Below are 22,709 nucleotides of genomic sequence, written 5' to 3' on the forward strand. Positions count from 1 at the left end.
AATTACTTGCTAATAACAGGTAGGCTGTGTCCCAAATGGCCCCCTGTTCCCTTTATAGAACACTACTGTTGACCAGAGTCTTATGGGTCCTGGTCAAAAGTAGTGCACTAAATAAGGAATAGTGGGACATGCATAGAGTTCATGACTGCTCTGTTTAAAGGGTATTGCTAATGAATGTGAGAGCACAGACTTCACTGATGCAGCTTCATTTTCTTTCCTCACACCAGTTCTGCTTGCATGATTTTGCACCCTCCCGCGTGCTTTGAATTTTGTGATAACCTTTCTTTCTGTTTACACGTATGTTGTCATGCCAGTGGTTATACATTTCAGGTGAGATGTCAAATAAGATGAAAAATAAAATTGATCTCAGTAAATGTTGTTGGATAGAATTGAAGAGTATGTCAAACAGGTTAGCTCTTAACCAGTTGTTCAGCTCGTATTGATCCCTGCTATGTTTGAAATTTTTTTTAAATATACTATTTCTAATAAATTTCCTAAAGTTCATACCAGAGTATGAATTTACAATGAAATTGTTTGTAAGATTCATAGTCAAACTATACCCAATATGGACTGAAGTCTGTTCAACACAATGCCTTTGGGCTTACCACTGAAATCAGCCTGGTCTCAAAGATGTAACATAGTAAATGTAAATTGGAGACTCAAATTATCATACACTACATGAACAAAATTAAACTCATAAAAAAAAAACGTCCTCTCACTGTCAACTGTGTTTATTTTCAGCAAACTTAACGTGTAAATATTTGTATGAACATAAGATTCAACAACTGAGACAAACTGAACAAGTTCCACAGACGTGACTAACAGAAATGGAATAATGTGTCCTTGAACAAGGGGGGGGGGGGTTAAAATCAAAGGTAACAGTTAGTATCTGGTGTGGCCACCAGCTGCATTAAGTACTGCAGTGCATCTCCTCATAGACTGCACCAGATTTGCCAGTTCTTGCTGTAAGATGTTACCCCACTCTTCCACGAAGGCACCTGCAAGTTCCCGGACATTTCTGGGGGGAATGACCCTAGCCCTCACCCTCAGATCCAACAGGTCCCAGATGTGCTCAATGGTATTGAGATCCGGGCTCTTCGCTGGCCATGGCAGAACACTGACATTCCTGTCTTGCAGGAAATCACGCACTGAACGAGCAGTATGGCTGGTGGGTATTGTCATACTGGAGGGTCATGTCAGGATGAGCCTGCAGGTAGGATACCACATGAGGGAGGAGAAGGTCTTCCCTGTAACGCACAGCATTGAGATTGCCTGCAATGACAACAAGCTCAGTCCGATGATGCTGTGACACACCGCCCCAGACCATGACGGACCCTCCACCTCCGAATCGATCCCACTCCAGAGTACAGGCCTCGGTGTAACGTTCATTCCTTCGACGATAAATGCGAATCCGACCATCACCCCTGGTGAGACAAAACCGCAACTCGTCAGTGAAGAGCACTTTTTGCCGGTCCTGTCTGGTCCAGTGACAGTGGGTTTGTGCCATAGGTGACGTTGCCGGTGAGGACCTGCCTTACAACAGGCCTACAAGCCCTCAGTCCAGCCTCTCTCGGCCTATTGCGGACAGTCTGAGCACTGAGGGAGGGATTGTGCATTCCTGTTGTAACTCAGTCAGTTGTTGTTGCCATCCTGTACCTGTCCCGCAGGTGTGATGTTTGGATGTACTGATCCTGTGCAGGTATTGTTACACGTGGTCTGCCACTGCGTGGACGATCAGCTGTCCGTCCTGTCTCCCTGTAGTGCTGTCTTAGGCGTCTCTTGGTACGGACATCGCAATTTATTGCCCTGACCACATCTGCAGTCCTCATGTCTCCTTGCAGCATGTCTAAGGCACGTTCACGCAGATGAGCAGGAACCCTGGGCATCTTTCTCTTGGTGTTTTTCAGTCAGTAGAAAGGCCTCTTTTAGTGTCCCAAGTTTTCATAACTGTGACATCAATTGCGGTAGTCTGGTAGTCTGTAAGCTGTTAGTGTCTTAACAACCGTTCCACAGGTGCATGTTCATTGGTTGTTTATGGTTCATTGAACAAGCATGGTGAAACAGTGTTTAAACCCTTTACAATGAAGATCTGTTGAAGTTATTGAATTTTTTACGAATTATCTTTGAAAGACAGGGTCCTGAAAAAGGGGCATTTCTTTTTTTGCTGAGTTCATATGTATTGCAAATTCATAACATATTGTACAAATTGCAATTTGTAACGTATCATACGAAATGGATGGTGGACATCCACAAATTAACACAAACCATACGAAAAGTAACATATCATACCAAATGGAGGGAGACAGATATACATTTACTATGTTATGTCTATCCTGAGTCTAGGTTGCAGAAATAACAAGCACAATTATGAACACAAATACTAACCCACATCAAATTTATCTTCACCTTAAATACCTTAACTCTGCCATCACAACAATGTACAACAAACTACTCAACAGAAAACAGAAGGCTGTTACACAAAACTTAAACGTTGCCTAGAGCAAATAACCTAAAAACCTCATGATGTTCCAACATTCATTTTTTTATTTAAACTTTATTTGAACAGAGAGTCATGCTGAGACAAATTCATTATCATAGTCCAGGCATCAGATTGTGATCTATAATCAGCAGGACTCCATATAAGAGAAGGATTTACTACCCTTGACGTCCCAAGGAATATCAGTCACTTATAGAATTATTTCACTGTTTCTACTGTATATGATCTAAAGGACAATAACGGTGTAGTGCTTTATAGAGCAGCAATGCTGTTTATTAATAACTGGTTTCTGCTCTACAAACTGCCCTCAAGTTTCATGTGTTATTTTTAAGCCTTGAATTTCTCATTTCTCTTAAAGTGTTTTGCATTCCTCTGAAAGAGTGCAGTACACCATTCTCTCTCTGTTTCAGGACACTGCAAAGTGGATGGCTTGGTACAGTAAACAGAGACCTTGGAATGAAACCTTGAAACAATGGTGTTTTTCCTTACTGTTGTGTTTTTGTAAAGCCAATCTGTGAACATCTCCTACATAATATAATGCGTTCGCTTCTCTCAGAGTGTATGTCCAACGCATCGATGAGGGTTTCGTGGTCATGTTATATGGCAAATGATTTTACTACTACTACTGTACATTTAGCAGTTTGCCTAAAATGCTTAGTACATGAGGATTGCACCCGTCAGATAGGACCTATCAAAACTTAGAAGTTGAACAACTGGAGGCGGGTGTATATTTAATATTTTATTAGCAGCATTGCAACATCTTCCTGAAGTTCATCCTGTTTGGTTGAAGTGGAAATTTCCACCTCAGGACAAGGCGCCATCGAGCAATCGGTAATGTAGTAGTACACTGGTCAAATCTTGAAGCCTCTCCCTTCGCTAATAGTTCAACACTGACATCTTGTGGCCAGAGGGTATTACTACATTTAGAAAACTAAACGTATATAAAGTACTTTTTACATCCACAGATGTCACAAAGTGCTTACACAGAAATCAAGCCTAAAACAGCAAGCAATGCAGATGTAGAAGCACGGTGGCTTGGAAAAACCATGGAAGAAACCTAGAGAGGAGCCATGGGCTCCCGAGTGGCGCAGCAGTCTAAGGCACTGCATCTCAGTGCTAGAGGCGTCACTACAGACCCTGGTTCGATTTCAGGCTGTATTACAACCGGCTGTGATTTGGAGTCCCATAGGGCGGCGCACAATTGTCCCAGCGTCATCCGGGTTTTGGTTTAGCCGGGGTAGGCCGTCATTCTAAATAAGAATTTGTTCTTAACTGATTTGCCTAGTTAAATAAATCAGCAGGGTCAAATAATAATAATAATAATCACAGTGGTTGTAGAGGGTGCAACAGGTTAGCACCTCTGGAGTAAATGTCAGTTGGCTCTTCATAGCCGAGGATTCAGAGGTTGAGACAGGAGGGGAGAGAGAGAGAGTCCTCATGGGTGTTGGCTTCATGTTTAGTCTCCATACTCCTGCTCCTGCTATGGTATTCTAAAGTATATGTGATGTAAAGCCTCATCTGATCTGTCAAAGCACCACCAATTCACACCAGGAATCTGTAAACCTTTTGTGAGAATTTGATCTGTCATGTCTTTGTTTGGAATGGTGTGAACATGTCTGTCCTGTCCATCTGTCCGTCCGTCTGCCTGTCTTGTCCATCCGTCTGTCTGGCATTAACAGATAAGGTCATATCATAGGCCTCCAGCCTGGCAGCAGGCCTCTTACAGTAGGCTTGTGGTTCATTTCCACTAAGGATTTACCCCAGCGTTTACCCAAAAGGCTAAGGCTTTTCTGTTTCCATCTACCCGTGTCTCACTGTGCCATGGCTCCTGTGCCATGGCTCCGGCAGACCTGCCCTGACTTGCCAAGGCGCCGCGTACTTTTACGCTAGCATTTACATAACAATGGCTACCTGTGAACTTTAACGCCTCACAAAGTAACAGTCTTGAATGATGCAAAGGTTGTTGATTCTGCTTGCCACAAGTCTTTAGTGTTACACTCCTGATGGAAACACAATAACACTAGCTTACATTAACATGAAACACTGGTGACACCCTGGTGTGGGGGGGGGGGGGTAAGTCTAGATGAAAAAAGCACCATAGGTGTGTGTTCTGTGGCTTACAGTCAGACAGATCCCATTCGTCACAGTCTCTTGCTCTCTCTAGAGCCCATTGCACAGTCAAAGCCTTGTCTAGCCATGTCACATTGATCTTGATAACTGTGCCTGTCTGAACTCATTACACCACTGTACACACACACTCTCGCTGTCTTGCGCTGAGCTAATTTGTAACCACTAACTTGATTAACTGTGTTGCCTCTGTCATTGTGACACCAGGAGCACCCATTTTATGTGCCATCATATGTGCCATAGTAGAGCCCAATTTACATTTTTGATATAACTGATAAAAACAAAGATTGTTTATTATATTGACAAGATATTCAAGTGACCATTCTAACAATGAAAATAAATGCCCTCAAAGATGGAATGCAGGCAGGAGGAGGCGAGATCAGGTGGCACCATTGTAGTCAATGAGAGGGCAGATATGTGTGTAAATAACAGGCCATAGTGATAGATATAGGACTCATCTTTGTATCTTATGTAATCCGTTATGTTACCAGCAAAAATATTGTAATCGGATTACAGATTCTTTTAAAAAACGATATGGTTACTTCAAGGATTACTTTTAAAATCAGAAAGGATGTTTACGATAAAAAATATTTGACAGTTCTCTGTTTTCTCAATGACATTCAAATCAGCATTGAAAAAAGGCGTACATTTAAGTTTGTTCCACCTGAGCGAGTCTGACCACAAGTCAGAGACCACTATGACACACCAAATGTGTTTGATGGATCATGGGAAAAGAGCAGGAATAGGCTTTTGTAGGTTGACAGTCCAAGATATATCTTTCAATGGTGTGACTACTGTCGGCATTCAAAGATTATCCAACTGGAATAAACACTTGGAGGTAGGATGACAGCAGTGGTGTATGGTGTAGTCTACGGCGATATGGATATAACTTATTATTGATATCTACATAGCACATGGATGTGAATCACAATGCTGCCCTCTTATTTAGCTTTTTGTTTTTGAAACCAGTGGACAGCCAGTGAAAAATGCACTCTTGCAACAGCTGCATAGTTCGGATCCAAGCCTATGGAAGTGGGGCTTTATTGTTCAATCTAATTCATGCTGATAAAAAAATTACAAATAAATCCATTGGCCTAATGGACACATGCTCAAACTTTCACACTTTCGATAAGACTTAAATCAAATTAAATAAAAGTACAGATTTCCCCTTTAATCTGTAGTTTATACATCCATTTTTGGACTTATATATAATATATTGATTCTTGAAGAATATAACTTATAAACGCTTCATGAGGTCAGTTCAACTGTCCCACATGAGAACCCAAAATATAAGCTTGTTTTACTCCAATGTTTGTAAACATTACCTGTAAACAAACACTGTATAGCCTCAACATGGTTAAAACAATATGTTTTATGTCATGGATGGTCAGTCCTTGCATCCTTAACTCTGTCTATTAATCTGAGAGTGGAAACATTTCTCAAGGCCCATCCCTCAACTTTTTTACCAAAACAGAGGCAGGGCAACCGCTTTGTTATTGTTTCATCTGTGGATTTCCCCTTTAAACAGCTGCATATTATCAAGCTATCAAAGTGTCACCAACAAAAATGTAAACAATAGGCCTATAGAAAATGCAGCATATGGCATTTATTTTTCAGTAGTGCTCAAAGCATGCCATTCCTTGAGTGCAGCATTTATTTTTTAACTCGAATTAATGAGCCCAATCAGTCCTCCATGACAACAAAATCATAATCAACAGAGAAGGACTGGCTAATAAGTCCTTAGTTTGGGGTCATGCTCAGGTAAAACATCACCTCCACTCCGCTGATCCTCAACACTGGGGCTCCACAAGGGTGCATGCTCAGCCCCCTCCTGTACTTCCTGTTTACCCATGACTGCGTGGCCGAGCACGCCTCCAACTCAATCGTCATGTTTGCAGATGACATAACAGTAGTAGGCATGATTACCAACAATGACGAGACAGCCTACAGTGAGGGGGTGAGGGGGTGAGGGCCCTCGGAGTGTGGTGCCAGGAAAATAACCTTTCATTCAACGTCAACAAAACAAAGGAGATGATCGTGGAATTCAGGAAACAGCAGAGGGAGCACCCCCCTATCCACATCGACGGGACCGCAGTGGAGAAGGTGGAAATCTTCAAGTTCCTCAGCGTACACACCACTGACAAACTGAAATTGTCCACCCACACAGACAGTGATGAAAAAGGCGCAATAGAGCCTCTTCAACCTCAGGAGGCTGAAAAAATGTGTCTTGGCAGTATTACCGGCTGGTATGGCAACTGCTCTGCCCGCAACCGCAGGGCTCTCCAGAGGGTGGTTTCGTCTGCCCAACGCATCACCGGTGGCAAACTGCCTGCCCTCCACGACACATACAGCACCCGATGTCACAGGAAGGCCAAAAAGATAATCAAGGACAACAACCACCTGAGCCACTGCCTGTTCACCCCACAATCATCTTGAAGGCGAGGTCAGTACAGGTGCATCAAAGCTGGGACAGAGAGACTGAAAAACAGCTTCTATCTCAAGGCCATCAGACTGTTAAACAGCCATCACTAGCACATAGAGACTGTTGCCTACATACATAGACTTGAAATCACTGGACACTTTAATAAATCGAACACTATTTTACATTTTAATAATGTTTACATAGCTTGCATTACTCATCTCAGGTATATACTGTATTCTATACTATTTTATCTTAGTCTATGCTGCTCTGACATTGCTCGTCCATATATTTATATATTCTTAATTCATCATTCCTTTACTTAGATTTGTGTGTATTGGGTGTATGTTGTGAAATTGTTAGATATTACCTGTTAGATTTTACTGCACTGTCGGAGTTAGAAGCACAAACATTTCGCTACACCCCCAATAACATCTGCTAAACGTGTATGTGACCAATAACATTTGATTTGATTTGGCTAATCTAAACATCCATATTTACAAGTCTTATTCTTGAAGAATAAGGGGTATTACATTTATTGGAATGACTGGAATTCTGATAAACTTTGGGTTTTAATGTAAAGATATCATTTAATCATATTATTATATGTTGTAGAAAGCGATGGGTTAGAAGAAGCCTTCATAACCAACCCATAAAGTAAAAGTTAACATCCATATATGTCCAGGAATGTTAACTTTAACATTGATTTATCCTGCAGTAGATGTCATTCAATTGGTAACATACATTTTTGTCTTCTTCTAATGCCTCTTAAGGGGAAAGTAATCTAAATGTAACTGAATCAGATTATGTTACTGAGTTTGGGTAATCCAAAAGTTACATTACTGATTGCAGTTTTGGACAGGTAACTAGTAACTAATGGATTACATTTAGAAAGTAACCTACCCAACCCTGCTCCCAACTCATAGGAAACCATACCCAGTTGACAACTTGGTGGAAGCCCTCAATGGGAATATCCATGCTAAAACAGGTTTTAGCCATGATGAGTCCTCTATCTCTATAAAATCCGGCAAAACGCCAATATTTTCAAAGTTGTCGAAATGTCACGTGCGTCCACTTATATCAGTGCATTCGTGAAAACCTAACCATTATGAAAATTCGATTAGATCAAATAAGCCTTAAGTAGCAAATTAGCAATTCGAATGTTTTGTTTACCAAATGCTCCACTCTCTCACTGACCTCGATACAACAATTCTTATTCATTGACCTCGATCCAAAAAACGCTTATTTTCGTGGACAGATTTTGGGAGTAGTAAAACCTCTCGCTTCACTTCTTCCCCTCTGTTAAAACGACGACGTCTCCGACACGTCAAGAGGCGTATTCATTACGGAAACCGTTTACCGTTTTACAACTAAACGGAAGCACACAGAGAAAAACTAAAGTTTCTATTGGACAAATTCAGGTAGCTAACTCCCCGTTTCATTTCGTTTGCTTCCGTTTAAGAAACGTTTTGCAACCGAATTGGTGTAATGAATACGACCCTGGCAAGCTGTTTATTATGCCGATTCTGTTGCAAATCGTTTTGCAACTGTTTGGACTAATGATTGCACCCCTGGCACGTCTGATTTAAATAAGTCAATAGCGTGGTTAATGCGTGGGCTTGGCAGACTGTGGAAATTAAGAGGAAGGTGGGCTGGTTGCAACGGTTTATAGTGTAAAATCTGTTATTTTTCTCTGCTGCGTCTATTCATTATCTCGTTGATTGTGCGAGGATTTATCAATGACAGTGCATTTACGTGCTGGTCGCGGCGGTGGTTTCACCCTTGGTGCTCTGATCCCCCTGCCCTCTTCAGGATCAATTTCAACCGACTAATATCATTCTTCGAAGAGAGCAATATTGTAACGGATTGGAAAGATGGGAAGCACGAGCTCTTGCTGTGTGTCTTCGAGCCCGAAGCTCCGGAGAAATGCCCATTCGAGGCTGGAGTCGCACAACCCGGAGCCGGAGTTGAGTAGGGAGGATACGGGCTGCAACCTGCAGCATATCAGCGACCGAGAGAATGTCGACGGTGAAGTATTTTAGGCAGACCATATCTTAATAATAACCTAATGTATAAGAATATTAGCCTGAAGTTAAATGTTCCCGTCTGCTGGTGGTGAGTGTTTTGATAAATAACACGACTTAACCATTTTGAAGTTCACACAGAATTGTATTGCTTTGGTTTGCCAAGTAGCCTATAGCGATAACATTTCGTTAACATTTACTGGCAACATTGTAATGATTGCTTAATTTTCTCTTAACTATTATAGGCCGACATTGGATTTATTTTAAGTATTCTTTATTCCCTTTGAGACTCTTTCCAAATGCCATGCATAAATCATTACTAAGCATATTCCACTTAGCTAGGGTTTCTGTCCTCTCTCCCTGGCAGTGGATCTGTGTTATTGACATATAATCTTTCTAATAGGCCTGTTTATCTGAATGTGTGCTGTTATTACTGTACATGGGGGCAGGCAACATGGCAATCCAGTCTGCCTCTCAGTCCCATGTGACATGTTGAAATATGGGAATGTGCCCCAAATAGCACCATATTTCCAATAAAGATCACTACTTTTAACCAGAGTCTTATTTGTCCTGGTCAAAAGTAGTATAATATATAAGGAATAGGGTGCCATTTGGGACACCCCCATGGTGCAACAGAGCAGACCGCATCCTCTTCATAAAGAAAGACTCCTTTGTGCTTCTCTTTGTTTTCAATTTCAGCATGAAAGACACACCAATGGTGACATGGTATAGCACTCTGACACACGCTACTATGCATTACAATTGATCCATTCAAAGTGTCTACTAAATGGGTATAGCCTATTCAAGCTGAATGTCTCATGTAGAGATGCAAATCTCAGAAATATTGAGTGGTCTGCTCTGCAACATCCATGTCTGAATATCCATGATTGGCAAAGTCTGTACATTTTACATCAACCACTTTTGGTGTTTTCCCCATTTCTCATCAGTATTTCTTGTGGATGTTTCCGCTGACTGAAAAAGGGTCTGGTACTCATTTTGGTTGCCCGGCATTGTATATATTTAGGTGACATTATTCCACAATATTTTAAAGCCAATATTCTATGAGGTGCTGGTTCTAAAGCAGTGGAACATTTCAGGTGCTGGTACCGGTGTGTACCAGTCTAATTCAAACACTGGGTATGTCCAAGCCACTAGAATCTACAGTGGTGGATAGAGGCTGTGACTGTCTGTACAATACAGGCTCAGTGTCTCATTCTACCTTGGCTCTCCTCTCCAAGTTAGTGCTGGAATGGGACAGCATGATCAGGTAGTGTGGGTTCAATATGCCCAGCATGTTTTTCTCAGGCAGCCTTGCATGTCTCTGGAAACATTACCAATAACTAGAAGTTGACCGATTTAATTTTTTTTTTTTTTTTTTTTTTTAATGATTTTTCAACACCGATACCGATTTATTGGAGGACCAAAAAAATCCGTTACCGATTAATCGGTCTCTTTATATATGTAATAATGACAATTACAGCAATACTGAATGAACACTTATTTTAACTTAATATAATACATCAATAAAATCAATTTAGTCTCAAATAAATAATGAAACATGTTCAATTTGGTTTAAATAATGCAAAAAGAAAGTGTTGGAGAAGAAAGTAAAAGTGCAATATGTGCCATGTAAAAAAATCGAAAGTTTTAAGTTCCTTGCTCTGAACATATGAAAGCTGGTGGTTCCTTTTAACATGAGTCTTCAATATTCCCAGGTAAGAAGTTTTGGGTTGTAGTTATTATAGGACTATTTCTCTCTATACCATTTGTATTTCATATACCTTTGCCTATTGGATGTTCTAATAGGTACTTTAGTATTGCCAGTCTGATCTCGGGAGTTGATAGGCTTGAAGTCATAAACAGCGCAATGCTTGAAGCATTGCGAAGAGCTGCTGGCAAACGCAGTAAAGTGCTGTTTGAATGATTACGAGCCTGCTGCTGTCTACCACCGCTCAGTCAGACTGCTCTATCAAATCATAGACTTAATTATAATATAATAACACACAGAAATATGAGCCTTTGGTCATTAATATGGTCAAATCCGGAAACTATCATTTCGAAAACAAAACGTTTATTCTTTCAGTGAAATACAGAACCGTTCCGTATTTTATCGAACGGATGGCCTCCCTAAGTCTAAATATTGCTGTTACATTGCACAACCATTAATGTTATGTCATAATTATGTACAATTCTGGCAAATTAATTACGGTCTTTGTTAGGAAGAAATGGTCTTCACACAGTTCGCAACGAGCCAGGCGGGCCAAACTGCTGCATATACCCTGACTCTGCTTGCACAGAACGCAAGAGAAGTGACACGCAGTCTCCTCGTGGAGTGCAATGAAATCGGCCCTAATTATTCGTCCATTCCGATTAATCGGTCGACCACTACCAATAACCCTTCTGCATTTGACATTCAGCTGGAAGACAGGCGCATATCTCTCCTACAAGTACAGTACCAGTCAAAGTTTGGACACACCTACTCATTCAAGGGTTTTTCATTATTTTTTACTATTTTCTACATTATAGAATAATAGTGAAGACGTCAACTATGAAATAACACATATCATGTAAGCAAAAAAGTGTTAAAAAAATCGAAATATATTTGAGATTCTTCAAAGCAGACACCCTTTGCCTTGATGACAGCTTTGCATCATCTTGGCATTCTCTCAACCAGCTTCACCTGGAATGCTTTCCCAACAGTCTTGAAGGAGTTCCCACATATGCGGAGCACTTGTTGACTGCTTTTCCTTCACTCTGCAGTCCAACTCATCCCAAACCATCCCAATTGGGTTTAGGTCAGGTGATTGGAGGCCAGGTCATCTGATGCAGCACTCATCACTCTCCTTCTAGGTCAAATAACCCTTACACAGCCTGGAGGTGTGTTGAGTCATTGTCCTGTTGAAAAACAAATAGTAGTCCCACTAAGTGCGAACCAGATGGGTAGGTGTATCGCTGCAGAATGCTGTGGAAGACATGCTGGTTAAGCGTGCCTTGAATTCTAAATGCATCACCGACAGTGTCACCAGCGAAGCACCATCACACCAACTCCTCCATGCTTCACGGTGGAAACCACACATGATTCACGGTGGAAACCACACATGCGGAGATCATATGTTCACCTACTCAGCGTCTCACAAAGACGCGGCGGTTGGAACCAAAAATCTAACATTTGGACTCATCAGACCAAAGGTCAGATTTCCACCAGTCTCTTCTTATTGGTGTCCTTTTAGTGGTGGTTTCTTTGTAGCAATTCGACATGAAGGCCTGATTCACTCAGTCTCTTCTGAACAGTTGATGTTGATGTCTTACTTGAGCTCTGACGTGTTTATTTGGGTTGCAATTTCTGAGGCTGGTAACTCTAATGAGCTTATCCTCTGCAGCAGAGGTAACTCTGGATCTTCCTTTCCTGTGGCGGTCCTTATGAGCCAGTTTCATCATAGCGCTTGATGGGTTTTGGGACTGCACTTGAGTTTTTGAGATTGTCCGCATTGACTGACCTTCATGTCTTAAAGTAATGATCGACTGTCATTTCTCTTTGCGTATTTGAGCTGTTCTTGCCATAATATGGACTTGGTCTTTTACCAAATAGGGCTATCTTCTGTATACCAGCCCTACCTTGTCACAACACAACTGACTGGCTCAAACACATTAAGATGGAAAGAAATTCCACAAATTAACTTTTTAACAAGGCACACCTGTTAACTGAAATGCATTCCAGGTGACTACCTCATGAAGCTGGATAAGAGAATGCCAAGAGTGTGCAAAGCTGTCATCAAGGCAAAGGCTGGCTACCTTGACGAATTTCAAATATATTTTGATTTAACACTTTTTTTGCTTACGTGATTCCATACGTGTTATTTCATAGTTTTGATGTCTTCACTATTATTTTACAATGTAGAAAATAGTAAGAATAAAGGAAAAACCCTTGAATGAGTAGGTGTGTCCAAACTTTTGACTGGTACTGTATGTATAGGGAGGGAGGTTAAAGAAGGGAGTGAGGGCACTGGGGACTGCTCATAGTATGATTGGAAAGGAGCGTGTAGGTGAATGTGTTGGGTGTCGTTCAAATGCCAGCCATAAGGCCCTAGTCAAAAGTAGTGCACTATGAACGGAATATGGATCCATTTGGGACAGAGGATGTGAGTGAGGTCAGACAGTATGAAGATGGGCTGCTGATCGGAAGACTTATCGGGGGGCTGTCTGTTGCTGTCCTACCACAGCAGCAGGCCTGTAGAGGCAGATAGGTAATGACAAATCACTGCTGAGAGAGAAACTGATGCCTCTATGGTGACTCGTATGAGAAATATAAAGAGGTTTATTCTCCTTTAGAAAGGATGGACTGTTAAGCTTAACACTCCTCTCATGGACTATCACCATTACAATACTCTTGTCAAAATAGTTCTGAATCACATAAACAAACTACAATTTTGGAACCATCTATATAAGCAGTATAAATTGTTTAGAAGGCTTCACTAAGCATTGAAAGTTGCAGTTTATTTAAAGTGGGATCTAGTTCTGTTTGAGAAGCCTTGAGTCTGACCCAGCCAGCCTGAGTTATGTTATTTCACAATCCATTTAGGGCTTTGTGGCCCCGTCCTAAAGTGATTCTCCATCTTGTGTTCTTAAGCAGAGATCATCATGGCATTCCATCAAGTCTCATGCTTGTCCTGTATGAACTGATGTCTTGGGGAAAGGGGGATACCTAGTCAGTTGTACAACAATGCATTCAACTGAAATGTCTTCCACATTTTAACCCGACCGCTATGAATCGGAGAGGTGCGGGGGGCTGCCTTCATCAACATCCACGTCTTCGGCGCTCGGGGAACAGTGGGTTAACTGCCTTGCTCAGAGGCATAACGACAGATTTTTACCTCGCTCCAGCGACCTGACGGTTGCTGGCCCAACGCTCCTACCCAGCCAGTCTACCTGCCGCCCCTTGGCTGATACTCAGTCGCCTTCAGGTTGGACATGCCAGGCAGGCTGCTTTTGAAGAAATTTAGAGCAAGGCTTACTTTGGGCAGAGATGGCTCCTAGGTAGAACTGCCTCTCACAGGTTTGAGACCCAAATGGCACCCTATTCCCTTTACAGTAGTGATACGGTGGGGGGGACTGATAGTTGCATATCGGGATATTAGTTCTGACTTTTTCCACATGTTGTGTTACAGCCTACTTTACTTTTCTTTTTTTTGTCACTGGCCTACACACAATACTCCATAATGTCAAAGTGGAATTTTGTTAATATTTTTTTTTACTAATGGTGACTTTAAAACTGTTAGAGTTTAATGACTTTGATAAGTGAACTGAGGATGGATCGACTACATTGTAGTTACTCCACAATACTAACCTAATTTGACACAAAAAAAGGAAGCCTGTAAAAAATATATTACAAAACACACTGTTTGCAACAAGGCACTGAAGTAATACTGCAAACAATGTGGCAAAGCAATTCACTTTTTGTCCTGAACACCGTGTTAAGTTTGGAACACATATTTTCAAACTTAGTGGTGGCTGCATCATGTTATGAGTATGCTTGTAATCTTTAAGGACTGTGGAGTTTTTCAGGATAAAAAAGAAACTGAATGGAGCTAAGCACAGGCAAAATCCTAGAGGAAAACCTGCTTTCCAACCGACACTGGGAGATTAAATCACCTTTCAGCAGAACAATAACCTAAAACACAAGGCCAAATATACACTGGAGTTGCTTACCAAGATGACAGTGAATGTTCCTGAGTGGCCTAGTTAGTTTTGACTTAAATCTGCTTGAATGTCTATGGCAAGACTTAAATGTTTGTCTAGCAATGATCAACAACCAATTTGCCAGAGCTTGAAGAAATCTGAAAAGAATAATGGGCAAATATTGTATATTCCAGGTGTGCAAAGCTGTTAAGATTTATCTAAAAAGACTCAGCAGTGATTATAACTTGTTTTGATTCAGGGTGTATTTCATTTTCAAGAAATTCTCAAATACCTAAACATGTTTTGACTTTAACATTATGTGGTATTGTGTGTCATTTGGGTATTTTATTAGGATCCCCATTAGCTTTTGCGAAAGCAGCAGCTACTCTTCCTGTGGTCCATACAACACATGAAATATGACATAATGAAGAACATTAATAGACGATGACAGAACAAAAATATAAACACAACATGTAAAGTGTTGGTCCCATGTTTCATGAGCTGAAATAAAAGATCCCAGAAATGTTCCATACACAGCTTATTTCTCTAAAATATTGTGCACACGTGTTTACGTCCCTATTAGTGAGCATTTCTCCTTTTGTCAAGATAATCCATCCACCTGACAGGTGAGACATATCAAGAAGCAGATTTAAACAGCATGATCATTAAACAGGTGAACCTTGTGCTGGGGACAATAAAAGGCCACTCTAAAATGTGCAGTTTTGTCACAACACAATGCCATACATGTCTCATGTTTTGAGGGAGCGTGCAATTGGCATGCTGACTGCAGGGAAGTCCACCAGAGCTGTTGCTGGAGCATTGAATGCTCATTTCTCTACCATAAGCCGCCTCCAACGTCAGTTTAGAGAATTTGGCAGTACGTCTAACTGGCCTCAACCGCAGACCATGTGTAACCACGCCAGCCCAGGACCTCCACATCTTGTTTTTTATACTGGATACTTTTTACGTTGGATCATCTGAGACCAGCCACCTGGACAGCTGATGAAACTGGGATTGCACAACCAAAGAATTTCTGCACAAACTGTCAGAAACCGTCTCAGGGAAGCTCATCTGTGTGCTCGTCGTCCTTACCAGGGTCTTGACGTGATTTCAGTTTGGTGTCATAATCGACTTCAGTGGACAAATGCACACCTTCGATGGCCACTGGGACGCTGGAGAAGTTTGCCCTTCACGGTTGAATCCCGGTTTCAGCTGTACCGGGCAGATTGCAGACAGCATGTATGACATTGTGTTGGCAGGTGGTTTTCTGAAAAGAGTGCCCCATGGTGGGGTTATGGTATGGGCATGCATAAGCTACACACAATGAACACAATTGCTATGTATTGATGGCCATTTTGTCAATTTGCCCACTGAAGTCGATTATGACACCATTAAAATGCAAATCAATTTATAACATTTTTGACATGCGTTTTTCTGAATTTGTTTTATTTATTTTTTATTATTTTTTGTTGTTATTCTGTCTCTCACTGTTCAAATAAACCTACCATTAAAATTAGACTGATCATTTCTTTGTCAGTGGGCAAACGTACAAAATCAGCAGGGGATCAAATACTTTTTTTCCCTCACTGTAATTACACTGAACAAAAATATAAACACAACATACAAGCATTTTACTGAGTTACAGTTCATATAAGGAAATCCGTCAATTGAAATGAATGAATTAGGCCGTAATCTATGGATTTTACATGACTGGGAATACAGATACCTTAAAAAGAAAAAGTAGCGCCATGGATCAGAGAACCAATCCAGAAATTGCTGGATATTGGCGGGAACAGGAACACGCTGTTGTACACGACGATCCAGTGCATCCTAAACATGTTCAATTGGTGACATGTCTGGTGAGTATGCAGGCCATAGAAGAACTGGGACATTTTTAACTTCCAGGAATTGTGTACAGATCCTTGCGACATGGGGCCTCTGCATTATCATTCTGAAACATGAGGTGATGGTGGCGGATTAATGGCAGGACAATGGGCCTCAGGATCTTGTCACGGTATCTCTGTGCATTCAAATTGCAATCGATTAAAATGCAATTGTGTTCATTGTCCGCAGCGAATGCCTGCCCATACCATAACCCCACTGCCACCATGGGGCACTCTGTTCACAACTTTGACATCAGCCAACCACTCATAGCCATACACGCCATCTTCCCAGTACAGTTGAAACCAGGAGTCAGCTGTGAAGAGCACACTTCTCCAGCATGCCAGTGGCCATCGAAGGTGAGCCTTTGCCCACTGAAGTCAGTTACGTCGCCGAACTGCAGTCAGGTCAAGACCCTGGTGAGGATGATGAGCACACAGACAAGCTTTCCTGAGACAGTTTCTTACAGTTTCATCAGCTGTCTGGGTGGCTGGTCTCAGACAATCCCGCAGGGGAAGAAGCTGGATGCGGAGGTCCTGGGCTGGCGTGGTTACACGTGGTCTGCGGTTGTGAGGCCGATTGGATGTACTGCCAAATTATCTTATACGACGTTGGAGGTGGCTTATGGTAGACATTTACATTCAATTGTCTGGTAACAGCTCTGGTGGACATTCCAGCAGTCAGCATTCCAATTGCACACCCTCAACTTGAGACATCTTTTGCATTGTGTTGTAACAAAACAGCACATTTTGTTGTCCCCAGCACAAGGTGCACCTGTGTAATTGTGATGTTTATTCAGCTTCTGTCAGGTGGATGAAATATCTTGGCAAAGGAGAAATGCTAGCTAAATGGGTAGTAAACTAATTTGTCAACAACATTTGAGAGAAATAATTTTTTTGTATGTATGGAACATTTCTGGAATCTTTCAGCTCATGAAACATGGGACCAACACTTTATATGTTGCGTTTCATATTTTTTGTTCAGTGTAAATAGATTTTTTTTTTCTATCACCCATCTACACACAATACCTCACATGTTTTTAGAAATTGTTGCAAATTTCTTAAATGAAATATCTCATTTACATAAGTATTCACATGTTAGAATCACCTTTGCCAGTGATTACAGCTATTACTCTTTCTGGGTAAGTCTCTAAGAGCTTTGAGTTTTTTTTTTTTTTTTTACAGGGACAGTGCACATTAATCAACATTTCAGTAAAAGTGCCGGTTTTAGCCAGCCGGCAAATTTTCGCTAGCGTCCCACCCACGGGACACACTATTCAACAGCCAGTGAAATAGCAGAGCGGCAAATTCAAAACAACAAAAATCTCATAATTCATATTTCTCAAACATACAACTATTATATCCCATTTTAAAGATACACTTCTCGTTAATCCAACCACATTGTCTGATTTCAAAAAGGCTTTATGGTGAAAGCATAACATTAGATTATGTTAGGACAGCACCTAGACAAGAAAAACCACACAGCCATTTTCCAAGCAAGGAGAGGCGTCACAAAAACCAGAAATACAGCTAAAATGAATCACTAACCTTTGATGATCTTCATCAGATGGCACTCATAGGACTTCATGTTAAACAATACATGTATGTTTTGCTCGATAAAGGTCATATTTATATCCAAAATCCCCATTTTTACATTGGCGTGTAATGTTCAGAAATGTTTTGCCTCCCAAAACTTCCGGTGAATGAGCACATCAATTTACAGAAATACTCATCATAAACGTTGATAAAATATTCAACGGTTATTCAAAGAATTATAGATGCAGTTCTCCTTTTTAATGCAACCGCTGTGTCAGATTTCAAAAAAGCTTTACGGCGAAAGCAAATTTTGCAATAATCTGAGTACAGCGCTCAGATATCAAAACAAGCCATACAGATACCCGCCATTTTGGAGTCAACAGAAATGACAAAAATGACATTTATAAATATTCACTTACCTTTGATCTTCGTCAGAATGCACTCCCAGGAATCCCAGTTCCACAATAAATGTTTGTTCGATAAAGTCCATAATTTATGTCCAAATACCTCCTTTTTGTTCGCGGGTTTAGTCCACTACTCCAAATGCAGGAAGCGCAAGCAAAATGTCACGATGAAAAGTCAAAAACAGTTCTATTTACGTTCGTAGAAACATGACAAACGGTGTATAGCATCAATCTTTAGGATGTTTTTATCATAAATCTTCAGTAATATTCCAACCGGACAATTCCAATGTCTTCAAAAAAGAAAAGGAACACAGCGAACTCTCATGTGAGCCCGCGCCACTGAACTCATGTCATTCTCTCAGTCATCTGACTCCAGGACCTCTTATTCTCTCCCCAGTCACAGTAGAAGCATGAAACAACATTCTAAAGACAGTTTACGTCTAGTGGAAGCCTTAGAAAGTGCAAAATGAACCCTAAGTTACTGTATACTGTATAGGCAATCACTTGAAAAACTACAAACCTCAGATTTCCACACTTCCTGGTTGGATTTTTCTCAGGTTTTTGCCTGCCATATGAGTTCAGTTATACACAGACGTCATTCAAACAGTTTTAGAAACGTCAGAGTGTTTTCTATCCAAATCTACTAATAATATGCATATTCTACCTTCTAAGCCTGAGTAGCAGGCAGTTTACTACGGGCACGCCTTTCATCCGGACGTCAAAATACTGCCCCCTCCCAAGAGAAGTTAAGGGAACTATACAGTCACCTCTCATGGCAGACCTTGTGGATCTGCTGCCATATGTTTGGGTTTTCTGTTTAACAAAAATACTGAGTGGAGGGGGAGCCAAGCCATTAAGGATATTGAATACAAGACATGCATCGGTGTATTGCACAAGATTTTCCCAACTCAGGAGCTCATGCTTTCTGAGGGTGTAACAGTGATGATGGCTGTTGGGCTTCCTATCAAGCACTTTGAGAGCCTGTTTGTAGACAGACTGAATAGGTTTTAATGTTGTACAGCAAGCTTGGGCCCAACTAGTCAAGCAGTATGTTAAGTGGGGGAATATCATAGATTTGAAGTACAGTTTTGTACAGTTTTGACCTCTGTAGTCAAACAATTTCGTATAAATCGGAAATTAGCTAGGTTGAATTTGGTTACATGAATTACCTTTTTCACATGCTTTTTAAAAGAGAGGTTGGAATCAAGTATGATGCCAAGGTACTTAAAATCAGATACCACCTGGAGCTTCTCCCCTGACACAGACATCTGGCTCAGTAGCATCTGTTGTCCTCTTTGTGAAGAACATGCAGACAGTTTTTTCGCATTGAGATGCAAACACGAGTCACTGAGCCACTTTGTAACCTGGACCATCACAGTAGTGAGTTCTTGTGCAGCTTGTTGTTTGCTCTTTGCATGCACATATATCACTGTATCATCTGCATACATTTGAACTTCAGACCCACTACAGACAGAAGGCAGATCATTAATGTACAGGCTGAACAGGAGGGGCCCCAGTATTGACCCTTGGGGCACGCCCACATCATAGCAAAGAGTGGGCGACAGCTCATTGCTCACTCTGACACACTGAGTTCTGCCTTCAAGGTATGATTTCATCCATCTCAAGGCATCGGGGGAAAAGTTGAACTTGGATAATTTTGTGATGAGAATCTCATGGTTAACAGTATCAAAAGCCTTCCTTAGGTCCAGAAACACAGCCCCAACAATGCCCCCTTTGTCCATCTTGGACTTCACATTTTCCAGAAGAAAGCAGTTGGCCGTTTCTGTGGAGTGTTTCGCTCTGAAGCCAAACTGCATGGAGTGTAATGTGAAGGGGCTGTTGTTGAGGTGGCCAATCAGTTGTTCTGCTACACACTTTTCAACAACCTTCGACACCACAGGTAGTATACTAATGGGCCTGTAGTTACTCACGTCAGCAGGGTCGCCCGATTTAAAGATGGCCGTTATTATGGCCGACTTCCATACCATTGGAAACACCCCCAGATCAATAGATGTGTTGGTGACCTTAGTAATAGGGCCAATGAGTGACTCTTTGTAGTTTTTAAGAAAGGTGGAGTCCAGCCCAAACACATCTTTGGCTTTAGAGTTCTTTAGTGAGCTAATCACCTTGTTCACCTTTGACTCAGAAACCTCCCTTATGATGAAGACAGGTTGAGGTTGAAGACAGGTTTGCATACCAGGATTGTACAACATTTGCACATTATTTTTAATATTCTTCAAGCACTGTCAAGTTGGTTGTTGACGATTGCTATACAGACATTTTCAATTCTTGCCATAGATTTTCAAGCAGATTTAAGTCAAAAATGAATGTTTCCGAGTGGCCTAGTTACAATGTCATCTTGGTAAGCAACTCTAGTGTATATTTGGCCTTGTGTTTTAGGTTATTGTGCTGCTGAAAGGGGAATTTTTCTCCCAGTGTCTGTTGGAAAGCAGGCTGAACCAGGTTTTCCTCTAGGGTTTTGTCTGTGCTTAGTTCTATTCAGTTTATTTTTATAGAAGGAAAAACTCTATAGTCCTTTGCCGAAGACAAGCATGCCAATAACACGATGCAGTCACCACCATGCTTGAAAATATGAAGGGGGTACTCGGTGATGTGTTGTTGGATTTGCCCCAAACATAACACTTTGTATTCAGGTCAAAGTTCATTTCTTTGCACATTTTTTTATGATTTACTTAAGTCCCTTGTTGCAAACAGGATGAATGTTTTTGGAATATTTTTATTCGGTACAGGCTTCCTTCTTTTCACTCTGCCATTTAAGTTAGTATTGTGGAGTAAGTACAGTGTTAACTGAAGATGGACTTTCTTCTATCACAGCCATTAAACTCTTGTTTCTTTTAACATCGCCGTTGGCCTCATAGTGAAATTTCTGAGCGGTTTCCTTCCTCACCGGCAACTGAGTTAGGTAGGACACCTATCTTTGTAGTCTGGGTGTATTGATAAACCATCCAAAGTGTAATTAATAACTTCACCATGCTCATAAGCGATATTCAATTACCCATCTACCAATAGGTGCCCTTTTGTAAGGCATTGGAAAACCTCCCTCGTCTTTGTGGTTGAATCTGTTTTGAAATTCAGTGCTCAACTGAAGGATATTAAAGGTAATTCATTACATGTGGGGTACAGCGATGAGGTAGTCATTCACAAATCCTGTTAAATACCGTTATTGCGTACAGTGACTCCATGCAACTTATTATGAGACTTGTTAAAACCTGTTTGGGATAGGGGGCAGTATTTTCACGGCCGGATAAAAAACGTACCCGATTTAATCTGGTTACTGCTCCTGCTCAGTAACTAGAATATGCATATAATTAGTAGATTTGGATAGAGAACAGTCTAAAGTTTCTAAAACTGTTTGAATGGTGTCTGTGAGTATAACAGAACTCATATGGCAGGCCAAAACCTGAGAAGATTCTATACGGGAAGTGCCCTGTCTGACCATTTCTTGACCTTCTTTAGCCTCTCTATCGAAAATACAGGATCTCTGCTGTAACGTGACATTTTCTAAGGCTTCCATTGGCTCTAGGAAGGCGCCAGAATGTGGAATGATAGCTCTGCAGTCTCTGGGCGAAAAACAGCAGGGGTTTTGGAGAGTGGTCCTTCTGAGGACAATGACACTGTTGTGCATGTGACGACTCTGTTTTTCTTTCTCTCTTTGAACGAATACATCGTCGCCCGGTTGGAATATTATCGCTATTTTACCATGAAAATCGCATAAAAATTGATTTTAAACAGCGTTTGACATGCTTCAAAGTACGGTAATGGAATATTTTGAATTTTTTGGTCACGAAACGCGTCGGCGCGTCACCCTTCGGATAGTGACTTGAACGCACGAACAAAACGGAGCTATTTGGATATAACTATGGATTATTTGGAACCAAACCATATATGCATATTCTAGTTTCTGGGCAGGAGTAATAACCAGATTAAATCGGGTACGTTTTTATCCGGCCGTGAAAATACTGCCCCCTATCCTAAACAGGTTAAGCAAATGTTTACTCCTGAACTTATTTAGGCTTGCCATTACTAAGGGGTTGAATACTTATTGATTCAAGACATTTAAGCATTTAATTTTGTATTCATTTGTAATTTTGTGTGTGTGTAGGCCAGTGACACAATCTCAATTTA

The 22,709-nt window shown here is 41.1% G+C and overlaps 1 protein-coding gene across 4 annotated transcripts in view; it reads left to right on the plus strand.

The window, feature by feature from the left end:
* Window positions 1-8,560: 8,560 nt before the first annotated feature.
* The window catches only part of LOC115156874 (cyclin-Y-like), a 56,804-nt gene continuing 42,655 nt past the window's right edge, over window positions 8,561-22,709 (plus strand). For 2 of the 4 annotated variants that reach the window (XM_029704670.1, XM_029704671.1), the window contains exon 1: window positions 8,561-9,071. In XM_029704670.1, coding sequence (XP_029560530.1) covers window positions 8,918-9,071 — 154 coding nt within the window. In that variant the 5' untranslated portion in view covers window positions 8,561-8,917. The remainder of the gene's footprint in view (window positions 9,072-22,709) is intronic. The other 2 variants (XM_029704672.1, XM_029704673.1) reach the window with 1 other exon arrangement.

The sequence above is a fragment of the Salmo trutta genome, chromosome 21 (assembly GCF_901001165.1).
Source record: "Salmo trutta chromosome 21, fSalTru1.1, whole genome shotgun sequence".
Classification (NCBI taxonomy): domain Eukaryota; kingdom Metazoa; phylum Chordata; class Actinopteri; order Salmoniformes; family Salmonidae; genus Salmo; species Salmo trutta.